The 12,923-nt window shown below is 39.0% G+C and overlaps 1 protein-coding gene across 8 annotated transcripts in view; it reads right to left on the bottom strand.

Annotated features, from left to right (window-relative positions):
• ITSN1 (intersectin 1) overlaps window positions 1-12,923 on the bottom strand; it is a 222,367-nt gene that overhangs the window by 85,249 nt on the left and 124,195 nt on the right. For 4 of the 8 annotated variants that reach the window (XM_012747020.3, XM_012747015.3, XM_020284784.2 and 1 more), the window contains exons 17-20: window positions 12,143-12,270; window positions 8,624-8,853; window positions 5,709-5,830; window positions 3,810-3,824 (exon numbers count right to left, since the gene is read on the bottom strand). In XM_012747020.3, the coding sequence (XP_012602474.1) occupies window positions 3,810-3,824; window positions 5,709-5,830; window positions 8,624-8,853; window positions 12,143-12,270 (495 nt within the window). The remainder of the gene's footprint in view (window positions 1-3,809; window positions 3,825-5,708; window positions 5,831-8,623; window positions 8,854-12,142; window positions 12,271-12,923) is intronic. The other 4 variants (XM_012747022.3, XM_012747017.3, XM_020284785.2 and 1 more) reach the window with 1 other exon arrangement.

Genomic DNA, 12,923 nt, shown 5'->3' on the forward strand with positions numbered 1-12,923 from the left:
GATGTTAAATTTATGGAAATCTAAGGAAGGTAGATGAAAAAGGTATTGCTGACTACATTAAAAAAAAACAAAAAAAAAACTGTCCATCAAGAGAAGAAAGGGAAAAAGATAAGTTCAAACTGTTACAAGAGTAACACTAAGACGACAAACAATTTCCAGAATGAACTGACTAGTTGATGCCTTGAGCTATGATGATGCCACTGCACTCTGTTCTGGGAGACAGAACAAGATCCTGTCTCTTGAATGAATGAATGAATGAATGCATGCATGCATGCAAACAAACAAACAAATAAATAAAATAAAGTAAGGGATTATTTTCTAGAAATGATTAAGGATTAGCCCCAACAGGAAAAGGAGATTAGGTTAGATGAGTGGTTCCTGAATCTGACTCCTTAGCAGAACTATCTGGAGAGACTTTTGAATACTGTATATGGATTAAAAGTTCTCTGAATCTCTGGGGGTGAGCCTTTATCTTTTTGAAGCTCCCTAAGCAATTCAGATGCACTCAGTCCTGCACTAGCCCAAGGACAAGCATTTAGATGGTCAGCCTGTATTCTTAAGATAAACCACAACAAAACAGCAGTGAGTCCTAGCACTCTGGGAGGCCAAGGCAGGTGGATTGCTCAAGGTCAGGAGTTCAAAACCAGCCTGAGCGAGACCCCGAGACCCCGTCTCTACTATAAAAAAAAATAGAAAGAAATTAATTGGCCAACTAATATATATAGAAAAAATTAGCCGGGCATGGTGGCACATGCCTGTAGTCCCAGCTACTCGGGAGGCTGAGGCAGGAGGATTGCTTGAGCCCAGGAGTTTGAGGTTGCTATGAGCTAGGCTGACGCCAAGGCATTCACTCTAGCCTGGGCAACAAAGCGAGACTCTGTCTCAAAAAAAATAAATAAATTAAAAAACAAAAAAACAACCCCCGCCCCCCAAAAAAACAGCAGTGAGTAGAGGTCTTCTCATTTCTTCTGCTGTTCTAATATGTTATGGGTGTCAAATTTGATTTATTCACCCTCTAAGTATTAGGACCTCCAGATAAGGAGAGAGGCCATATATTTTCACAGCATCCAAGTCTTAGAAATCAAAGTCAAACTCAAAAAAAAAAAAAAGCTTCCATTTAGAAGTCTTCGATTGGCATGGTGGCCCACACTTGTAATCTAACCACTTTGGGAGGTGGGAGGGTCTCTTGAGCCCAGGAGTTTGAGACCAGCCTGGACAACAAGACCTTGTCACTATTTCATTAAATTTCTAAAAAAAAAGAAAAGAAAAAGAAAAAAATATTTTAACAGTAGTCTTCCCTGAGCACATGAGTTCACACTGATTCCTTTCCTCTTTTAAATTCCTAGCAGAGTTAGTGGATACCCATTGAGACCTTCATCATGCATTGGCTTTTTAATGTATTTCTCTTGATTTTTCTAAAAAGATTTTAACATATAATGATACACATCATCTTATATTTCTTTGTGCTACCAATAACATTTAGAATAGGACTATATACAAGATATCACATTAAATTTTTGTTAGCCATGAAAACAATATATTTTTGGAGAAAACTGGGCTAATAATCAAGTTTTTCTAAAAGCCAAATATTTTTAAGGACCCCCCCCCAAAGACTGTCTATATTTAAAAAAGGAAAAATGTTGGATTTCTAAAAGTTTAACATATGGTTAGCTCTTTTTCAAAGAAGTTTGAAAGAAATCTGAGGACCTGATGATCACTGTGCCCACAGAAGTGATTATTCAACCAAGCGAGACTGACAGTAATGTTTGACTATATATTTTTCATGCTCATGCTTCCTCACTGCAACTCCATGAAATTAAAAAAAAAAAAAAAAAACCTGTTGCCATTACATGTCAATTTTAATCTTTTTGCACTGATTGCTACCCGCACAAAGATAATACAGTTGAATGGCACCTGGAGTGTCACAATGCATTCTGTAGTGCAAAAAAAACACTGCTATCCCTTCGACAGGCCAACAAATTACGCCCAGCACTACAGTCCACATTCCATTGCATGTTTGGGACGTCTGGGAGAAACTAAGCACCACGTCAGTCCTGGGTGAACATTCTCTGTTATACTTGTCCTTGAAGTTGGATTTATTTTTAGTGTTTTATTAAAAATTACAAATGTGACACATTTATAAATATGAAAATAATATAGAAGTACATAAAATTCATCACGAAATCCTCCTCCCTACTGCCCCATGGTAGCCACTGTGTACAATTAGATGGATATATTTCAAGACTTTACACATATATGAATACTCACATATATACACACACAGTTTGATTTCTGGCCAAAATGCAATTATACTGTACATATTGTTTTTGCTTTTTAATTGGAGATCTTATTTGTACATGCATATCTATAGTTTTTTAAACTCTACTATAATTTATTTAAACCATCCTTTTACTAATGGACATTGGGCTGTTTCCTTTTTTATGCTTTCACCAATAATACTGCAATGAACATCCATGCGCACATACATATGTTCCTTGTGCACATACATGTGCCCAAAATTGACCTACAGGAGGAAAAACAACAGAATTCCTGGGTCACGGGGAATGAGGATTTTAAATGTGAATGGGCATCGCCAAATTGCCTTAACCAATTTATATACAAGAGTGCTGACAATATGATGTATACCATATTACCTCCCTATACTTTTGACAAAGCTGAACATTATCAAACTTTAAACTTACTCATTTGATAGAGGAACAATGCTAACTTGTTTTTTTAACTTGCATTTTCCTGATCATCCCTGAAGTTAAGCATCTTTTTGTTTATTTTTTTATTTTTTATTTTTTTTTTTTTTTTGAGACAGAGTCTCACTTTGTTGCCCAGGCTAGAGTGAGTGCCGTGGCGTCAGCCTAGCTCACAGCAACCTCAAACTCCTGGGCTCAGCAATCCTACTGCCTCAGCCTCCCGAGTAGCTGGGACTACAGGCATGCGCCACCATGCCCGGCTGATTTTTTATATATATATTTTTAGTTGGTCAATTAATTTCTTTCTATTTTTGGTAGAGACAGGGTCTCGCTCAGGCTGGTTTCGAACTCCTGACCTTGAGCAATCCGCCCGCCTCGGCCTCCCAAAGTGCTAGGATTACAGGCGTGAGCCACTGCGCCCGGCCCCTTTTTGTTTATTTTTAAAAACACTTACTTTTTACTTTTTTTCATCTGTGAATGCTCCTTCCTACTCTATCTTGACATGTCTGAGGCTGTGGGTCTCTTTCAAAGTAACTATTTGGAATCTTTATGTAATATGGCTAGTAACTCTTAGTTTTTATGTAGTTTGGAAAATAGAAATTTTAACTTTTGCATATTGTAAGATCTATCCATTTTTCTGCCTTTTATGGCTTCTGGTTTTAATAGCTTAGAAAGGCCTTTTTTCACCAGAAAATTATTCCAATATTCTTTAAAAAAATATTTTCAGAATTTTATCTTTCAAATTTAATCTACTTAGAACTTTTCTTATCCACAGCCTGAGACGGAGACTTGACCTAATCACTTGCCAAATACAGAGCCTTTCAATTAATCCTTTAAAAAAATTATATATATATAATATATATATATTTAAGCCTAGTCAGAGTTAGTCCTAAATGGAGAATAGCAAATAGAACTCAGTACACAAACTTAGAAGATGTATAATTTTCTTTCATTCTTTTTAAAAGAACAGCCTACTACACAGCCTCAAAACATATTTTTACTGCCACGACAACACCCAAAGATATGTGTAATCACATGGAATTAAGGTGATTTAAAAGAAAAAACATTTAATAAGATGTAGACTTCCTGACAATTAGGACTTACCCATTCCCCTTTAACCTCCACCAGGAAAGCAAAGGTTTGAAAGCAAGGCAAAATATATATTTAATGAAATGCTTTATTCTTACAGCATATCTAAATTCTACTCATCTAAACAAGCTGCTGGTTCACTAGCCAATTCGAGGAAAAGGATTTAGTATCATTGAAATAGGACTAAGATTACAGGGGCAGAGCCAAATATGTTCCAGAAAAAGAGCAATAGTTTCTCATTGAAATACAGATCACTTGAAACACTTCCTGATCATGACATTTCATAATACTTCTTCATTTTAAAAAGAGAGCATTACTTTTCTGCACCTTGTGTTATAAAATCCAGTTTCAAAAACCACTAGACTTTTTTTTTACAGTGTCAAAAAAATTTTGTAATGAGGTCCTCACTGATGTCACCTTGTATTTTCAGAAATTTTAGATTCCGGCTACTGCATGGTTATTTATATATTTTACAATTAAGCTGCTTTAAAAGACATGCTATTTCAAATATGAGGCAGAGTGAGTAAAGAAGCTTCCGGCCATTAGAAACTAGAGTGCAGGAAACGGGAGATAGTGAAGCCAGAAGAAAGAGGACTAACACCACGGCTGGCTCGAGTCAGTGTTCGTGTGTACAGAGCGGTGTGTCCAAACTGAAGAGAAACCAATAGTTCTTTCTGTAACAAGTGAGTGGCACCCAGCACGCTCCAGGCATTCAGTAACTGTGTGCCGAATGAAGGCATGGAGTGTACTTGAAGATGTTTTTGTTACTATTAAGGTGATTTTGACTGTTAAAAAGATTTGGGACCTTTGGCCTTGACTCTTCCAGCCCATGGTAATTACAGAGAAAGCAGCTCTCAGAAAAAAAAAAAGGTGGGGGGGAGAGGGACTGGTTTCTCTGAGTGCCAAACACATAGTTCTTTCTATGTATTTTGGCCCATATATTCCACAAAAAGAGATATGATGTCTACATGCAAGATGAATGCATGAGTAATAGTATAATGACCCATCCAACACGTTATACTTCAAAGACTTATAGTCCTTGCATGAGAAGAGGTTTATCTCAATTCTTAACTTTCATAGTTCTTTAAAAATTCTAAACCATTCCCATCTTTAAAAAAACACACACACATTCCTGATCTTGTCACTTTTCTGAAAAGAAAAAAAAAAAAAAAAAAGAAAAAAAAAAAACACACACACAAAGAGTAACACAAAGTTTCACCACTTCTAAGATTCTTATTCTTAAATGAATAACTAGATTAAGTAACTATTGTTTTCTCTTAGAAAATAATTTAGGTCAACCACATTGCTTATATTCTTTTTAAAACTGGTTCCTATAGCTTTAGTCACAATCCTAAGGTTATTATTATAGTTAAAGGCAATAAACTATGACAAAGCAAAATCTTGAACTTTTTAAGCTTTTAATTTACAGAGTAGGAAAGCAGATTACCTGTATTTAATTCATTATTTTTTGCATAATTCAAAGTTCACACAATTAAAGGGAAAAAAGATGTTTTGACTCAAAGATAAAAAGTTACTGGCAATTATGAGAATGATGATAGAATATTTTATAGTTAAGACTATTTCTTAAAGACTGGTAATATATAATATATATTATATACTCATAGTATATAAGTAGCAATCTAAACTTCAAAATTATCAGACATTTATAGATTTAAAAATATATAGTAAAGAACACACTTTCTTTACTGATCCTGGTTTAAACTGATGTGAGGATACATCTTTTAAATATTCTGATAGAAAATGAAGAAGATTAAGCTTATACTTCAGAAACCTATATGCTGGACTGTTAGGTTTCACACTCACTGATAATTTCACAATTGTCAAATAAGAGCAAAAAAGAGGACAGAGGCCAATCACCCACAGAAATGACACCCTCACTGGAGTCTTTCTTACCATGACTATGTCTCCCGGCTGGATAGTGATTTCATCATGACTTCTGGACTCAAAGGGGTAGAGCGCCCGGTAATACACCACTTTTACATTGTCCTGTGCGGAAATGGTTAGTGGACCCTTTTCTGTTTACAAAAAGGGTGGGGATGGGGAGAGGGAACAAAAATAAATCATTACAGGGAACACAAATGTATGACAACAAGCCAAGCAACTGACATCTCCTCTATTGCCTACCTTAGCATCAGAACTGTTTCCATCCATCCAGGGATTTCTAAAACACACACTGAATGCCAAAGGAGAGCCAAATCTGACGTCAACAACTCAAACCCATCTGAGAGTTCATTAGGAGAGTCTCTCTAAACAAAGGTCATCCCAAGGCTGAGCGCAGCCAGGCTGCCTAAAGGTCCCTTGTCTCTGCCTCTTGGCTTGGGCTCTAGCACACACATCTGCAAAGCATCAACACCCCTCCTCCCCACCCAGAGTGCCGAGCACAATGTAGCAGTGAGGGTATGACCCCAAATCTGAATCAGCCAAGGAAAAAACTTATTTGGAAGGGTACAGAGCAGCACAACCTTCTATACTAAAAGACATGGAAATGCTGATGCTTTAAGCACTTAACATGGTCATATAAAACATACGTGCTGATTTCACCAAGAGTGGTTATTACTGAAAATCCCTGGTGAAGTCAGTCTTCCCTACGATTTTTAGGGAAGAACATGAACCTAAGTATGGATCCTAGATGGAAATTATTTAGACTTTAAATAAAATAAAGATTTTAAAGATGTCTGCAAGCATAGCATATTTTGGATTCTGGTTAACAATAACTAATAATAGTCCTCTCTAAGCTTTTTTTACCCAAGAGCTACAAGTATTTTGATACATATCTATTTATCTGAAAAGCAGTGAGGGAGACATATTACCTCCATGTAATCTTGAATTGTATGATATGTAATACCCTAGCTCACAGCAACCTTCAACTCCTAGGCTCAAGTGATCCTCCTGCCTCAGCCTCCCAAGTAGCTGGGACTACAGGTGTGCACTACCATGCCTGGCTAATTTTTCTGTGTTTAGTAGAGACGGGATTTCTCTCTTGCTTAGGCTGGTCTCGATCTCCTGAGTTCAAGCGATCCTCCCGCCTCAGCCTCCCAGAGTGCTAAGGTTGTAGGCATAAGCCACTGCACCTGGCCTAAACCCTCATTTTATTCTAAGAGGAAGCACAAGGAACTTAAACTAATTGTCTAACATCAAGTACTAATGAAATTATTTTCACATTAAAAAAAAAAAAAAAAACCTGGCTGGGCATGGTGGCTTATGCCTATAATCCTAGCACTCTGGGAGACTGAGGCAGGAAGATCATTTGAGCTCAGGAGTTCCAGACCTGGCCGGGCGCAGTGGCTCACACCTGTAATCCTAGCACTCTGGGAGGCCAAGGCGGACGGATTGCTGGAGGTCAGGAGGTCGAAACCAGTCTGAGCAAGAGCAAGACTATGTCTCTACTATAAATAGAAACAAATTAATTGGCCAACCAATATATATATAGATAAAATTAGCCGGGCATGGTGGCACATGCCTGTAGTCCCAGCTACTCGGGAGGCTGAGGCAGCAGGATCGCTTGAGCCCAGGAGTTTGAGGTTGCTGTGAGCTAGGCTGACGCCATGGCACTCACTCTAGCCTGGACAACAATGCGAGACTCTGTCTCAAAATAAATAAATAAATAAAAAGGAGTTCCAGACCAGCCTCAGCAAGATTGAGATCCCATCTCTACGAAAAATAGAAAAATTGGCCGGTGTGGTAGTGACATGTGCCTATAACCCCAGGTATTCGAGAGGCTGAGGCAGGAGAATCACTTGAGCCCGGTACTCTAGCCCAGGTGACAGAGTGAGACTCCGTCATTCATTCATCAATCCATTAATTCATTCATTCATAAATAAATACAAGAAATAAATAGGAAAAAACCTATCAAAAACTAAATTTGTCCCTTCTATGACATGGTTGCTACCATGCAGGCATGATGACTTGTCAGTCTGCCCCTGGACTGCACGCATCTGCAGTCAGAATGGTGCCTGGCCCAGCTCTGACCTCACTCCCATGCCTGCCCACTGCGCGGGCGGGAAAAAGAATAAACCTTTATGGACTAGCTTCAAAGTGTTTTTCTTTCTGTATGCCACAGCACTAAAGAAAGCACACTGGTGATAACATTTTAAAAAATTGATATAATTTACCACACAAAGAAAAAGCGATCACTTTTTGTTTAGCTGAGTATGATCTGCAAAGATGTACAATATTATGCAACCACACAAGAACTTTAAAAATATTCACTAGCTTGCATCCAATATAAGGGATAGCTTTCTCAAGCTACTGCAATTAGATTCGTCTTTCATGTATCTTTTTTTTTTTTTCAAAGAGGCAAACTATGTTCCAAGGGCACAATACCGTCACACTTTTCAAAAGGTAAAAAACAACGGTTTTCTGCAGAGCGGACTGGAGACAGTGAATGCCACACGTTGTAGGCAAGGGGGAAGCGTGCTGCCTCCTGCTGCAGAAACAGCTCAGAAATTCCCAGGGAAAATAAACCAGAGAAGCAGCAGGTTCTTTTTGCAGGATAGGTTAAGAGCTCCATGTGGAATATAGGTATACGAATGGGGTTTGCTAATGGAACTTCATGCCGCTTTTGTTAACTCTGTAGAGGACTCCTGGATGCCACGGTAGTAGGGGCCGGAGGCTGGCATGGTGGTGAAAGAATTAAACAGATCTCGAATAATCCTGGGGCGTGAAGAGCTGCCCTGCACCAAATCAGAGACTGACCTCCTCATCTGTTAATGCCGCCAAGCTAGGGCCTGATTAGGTGTGGGCATTTCTTAAGTGGACCTGGGAGAGAAGGTGACTTATTTTCTACAACAATTTCTGGCTTCTAATACCTGCGGTGGACCAGGGTGCTTGGACAGCTGGCTTAGCTGGTTCCTGGTGTGGATGGAAAAGCCGACCCAGCTTGTCTTGCACTTCCTGCTTGCCTTTTTCCTCACTGTCCTTCTTTTTGACGCTCTCTTCCCTTTTCTGTCTTTCCTCGTCGTGGAGTTTCCTCGGCCTCTGATGCCCCTCGTCCTGCTGCACGTGCTCTAGCCACGGCCTGTCCCTCTCCTGCGCGCGTCTGCCAACAAACAGGCTTGATTACGGCAAGGAAGCAACTCCAATTCAGCACCCGTGTCGCTTCTTTTCCCAAAAAAAACTCCAGCTAGACAGTGGGATGATAAACATCAAGGGAATATTGTTCTTCAGATGGAGCAACTGAATCAACGAAACAAAGGCCTTTGGGGCTCCAACTCTGAGCAAGAGGAAACCACAAGATTTAGGGGAACACAGAAAGAAAATTTCTGATGTATTTTACAAAGTGGTTGCAAGGATAAGAAAAATACTTCTTGATGTCAAAACTGGAATCAAGCTGCAAAAAGCAAACAACAAAAAAAGCCATAAAACATACACGCACATAACTTCTGTGAAGATAAAGGATGCCCGACAAGGCAAACAAAATGTTGTCTGACTAAGTCCGTGATTGGTCAGATCATTGAAATTCCTCCCTAGGTGAGGGTGCGGCACATGTACATGAACACACGTCACTCCCCAAACTTGAAGTTGAAAGCAAGAGATTATTTTACTGCCTTCAACTATTGTGCTTTTGTTTCTCAAAGTAGCTAACACAAACAGATAACTGCAATTCCATCCAGGCCTTGAAAAATAGGATGGCCTCAACCTGAAACCCATAGGAAAAGTCTGGGGAATGATTTTTCTCTCATTTCATAATACTTTATGAAATCAGAAAATACTCTGTCAAACGAATGTGCAGTAACAAATGATAATAACCAGCTTCCCATATTTTTAACTCCTTTAATCTTCACACCAGGTAGACAGGTCCTATTATTATCCCCATTTTACAGGTGAGGAAGCTGAGGCACAGAAAGTAAATCACTGGCCGAAGTCACTCACACAGCCATGCGTGCCTGTGGGTTCAAACCCAGGCAGCCTGGTCTCAGGACCTCCACCCTGAACTGATATCCTGTGACATGGCCAATGCACACAGGTCACCGGATGGAATTAAGAAACTGCTACAGGAACATAATGGAAACAAATTATACTTTTATTCTCCATTGTAAAAAAAAAAAAAAAAAAATCACATTTATTTCTACTCTGTATGAGTGAATTTTTTTTTTTTTTTAGTGCCAGCTCTCTTTGGCAGTGTTCTGTAGAGTGCATAGGACGTCTTTGAGATATTCTGGATCTGATTGAAAATTTTTTTTTTTTTTTTTTTTTGAGACAGAGTCTCACTTTGTTGCCCAGGCTAGAGTGAGTGCCGTGGCGTCAGCCTAGCTCACAGCAACCTCAAACTCCGGGGCTCGAGTGATCCTTCTGCCTCAGCCTCCCAGGTAGCTGGGACTACAGGCATGCGCCACCATGCCCGGCTAATTTTTTATATATATATCAGTTGGCCAATTAATTTCTTTCTATTTATAGTAGAGACGGGGTCTCACTCTTGCTCAGGCTGGTTTCGAACTCCTGACCTTGAGCAATCCGCCCGCCTCGGCCTCCCAAGAGCTAGGATTACAGGCGTGAGCCACAGCGCCCGGCCTGATTGAAAAATTTTAATGCTAAATTTTTTTTTTTCAGAACATTTTTTTTTTTATTTCGGCATATTATGGGGGTACAGATTTTAAGGTTTCAATAAATGCCCATTTCCCCCCTAATGCTAAATTTTTTAAGACTTAAATCTTAAACATTTTACTTATAATTTTTAAAATGTCTTTTAAGAAAACATAAAAAAACCAGCTGGGAACGGTGGCTCACACCTATAATCCTAGCACTCTGGGAGGCCGAGGCAGGCAGATCGTTTGAGCTCAGGAGTTCAAGACCAGCCTGAGCAAGAGCGAGACCCAGTCTCTACTAAAAAAAAAAAAAAAAAGTGTGTGTGTGTGTGTGTGTGTGTGTGTGTATATATATATATACACACACACACACATACATACAGCAATTAACTGGACAACTAAAAAAATATATTTAGAAAAAATTAGGCAGGCATGGTTGAAGCCATGGCACTCTAGCCTGGGCAACAGAGTGAGATTCTGTCTCAAAAAAAAAGAAAGAAATTATAAAAACCCACCATTTTTGGAAGGGTAGGGATGTTCATTGTTACTCATAACAAAAACACCATTATAGAAATTACTTTACATTTTCTGCCAATAAAGGTCACCATTTGTAGTGTGTATAACCATTTAATTTCTGAAGTTAAATTTGGGGTACTATTTACCTATGTAATTGGAATATGCATTATATATCATATTTGTATTATGTTATTTTCTATATTATGATACTTTATGTTTATTTCTATTTTGTAGGAACATAAGAGTCAGTGCAGTATAGCATGAATAATAAAAGTAGTTTATAAACTCTGAAGGTAAGAAAAGGATGGAGTTGTAGTTAGTCAACACATCCAAGGAAGTAATCCTTAGTCACACCCCCAAGAAAACCATAAAATAGTTCTCTAAATTGACCCCAGCCACCTCCCCTCTGACACTGAAAACTAAACTACAAATAAAGAAACAACCAGACAGACTCAGAAGACTGTATATATCTTTAACAAAGCATGCACAGCTCTGGACAGTTTAACTGAACTCAGCCCGATAAAGACAATACCTTGCCTCAAGTATCTGTTTCTTCATCTTTTTAGTCTAATTTCAATTAGCAAATTTTATAATTTACAGCATATCATTGGGACATTTTGTCACTTTTGCTTTTTGCAGTCTAAAATTAACTGAAAATTTAAAAGTAAATACCCAATAACCAAATCAGACACACCAAACGTTAACGAATTTCTATAGCTGACTACAGAAAGTTACATGTAAAAAGAAAAAACACAAACACAAACATTCAAATAAAAACAGACAAAAATGTGTTTGTATCCTGAGCAGCAGTAGCAAATTTTCCCCTTTTGTATTCAAGTTCAATTTGTGGTTGAAGAAAAGAAGAAAGAAGACAGAGGGGCACACTCTGGTCCTGCTGGAGGAGTCCGCGTGGGGAGCTAGGCCAGCAGCCTGGATTTCAAACCGAGCACTCTGACCACCACTGTTGTTAAAAGGCTGTGAACTGGAAATGCATTTTGGTCATTAGCATGCAAATGAGCATGCCAAGTGTCCCAATTTCCTTGCATAATTCCATTTATCTACATAGTAGGAGCTTGGGAGAGCTCTGGGAACTAATCAAAAACTTCAGGGGGTACTTATACATGCAAAGATTTATACACACATGTGTCTGTGCTTGCCCACACATGCACACATACAACAAACTTTCAAAGACGGGAGGCTCTTTCTGGTGCAGTAACGACTTGGAGAGGCCAGGCCAAGAAGAGTAAATCCTTCCAGATGGGTCCACAATCTGCTGAAAAGACTCACCTTTGGGCTTCTTCTTTTTGTTTTTCTAATTCTAGGATCTTTCGCTCTTGTTCTTTCTGTTTCAGTCGTTCAGCCTCTATGGACTTTTGCTTCTGGAGTTGCTGCTTATTATGGATTTCTCTTAGTTCCTATAAATAATTGAGAAACAGTTCATGTAATGACATGAGGTGACAGGCATTTCAACTGTTTATCAGCATGCAACATTTCATGGCGGGGAAGCTTGGGACACTTAGGAGACAACATTTCAGAGTTGGAAAATGTCCACTTGGAAAACTAAAATCACTCTCCATTTTGACGTGACTGATTTCCAAGGGCAGCTCAAGATGACATTCTAGAGCACCGTAACACAATATCCCATTTTCCATGGTTTGCTCTAGAAGAAGATGGCTAGTAAAGGGCAGGAGAGGAGCAATACTGCTAAGGGCTCTGAGATAATAATGGAATGTACCCGTTTTAAGATATGGCGATGACCACAAATAAAACCTCAAGGTTCTGATAATCAATCAACACCAGCATCTACTGACTCTGAAGATACACACCTGGCCACACACTCCCTCCATCAAACCTCACCTTCTCATTATGATATGCTGCCAGAGGACAAATGGACATCTCTTTGCTCCATGACCTCGGTTCTTCCCCCCAGGGTCTATTTTTCTTCAAACCATACCTCTTCTAGAGCATCTCCTCTAATAAATCCATCCATGAATTTGCCAACTGCCCCAAAGTAAACCAGCAATCAGGTTGAAAGTAAAAGGCTTTCATTTGATGATGACTACCTTGG

This window comes from Microcebus murinus, chromosome 1 (genome assembly GCF_040939455.1).
Source record: "Microcebus murinus isolate Inina chromosome 1, M.murinus_Inina_mat1.0, whole genome shotgun sequence".
NCBI classification, from domain to species: Eukaryota; Metazoa; Chordata; class Mammalia; order Primates; family Cheirogaleidae; genus Microcebus; species Microcebus murinus.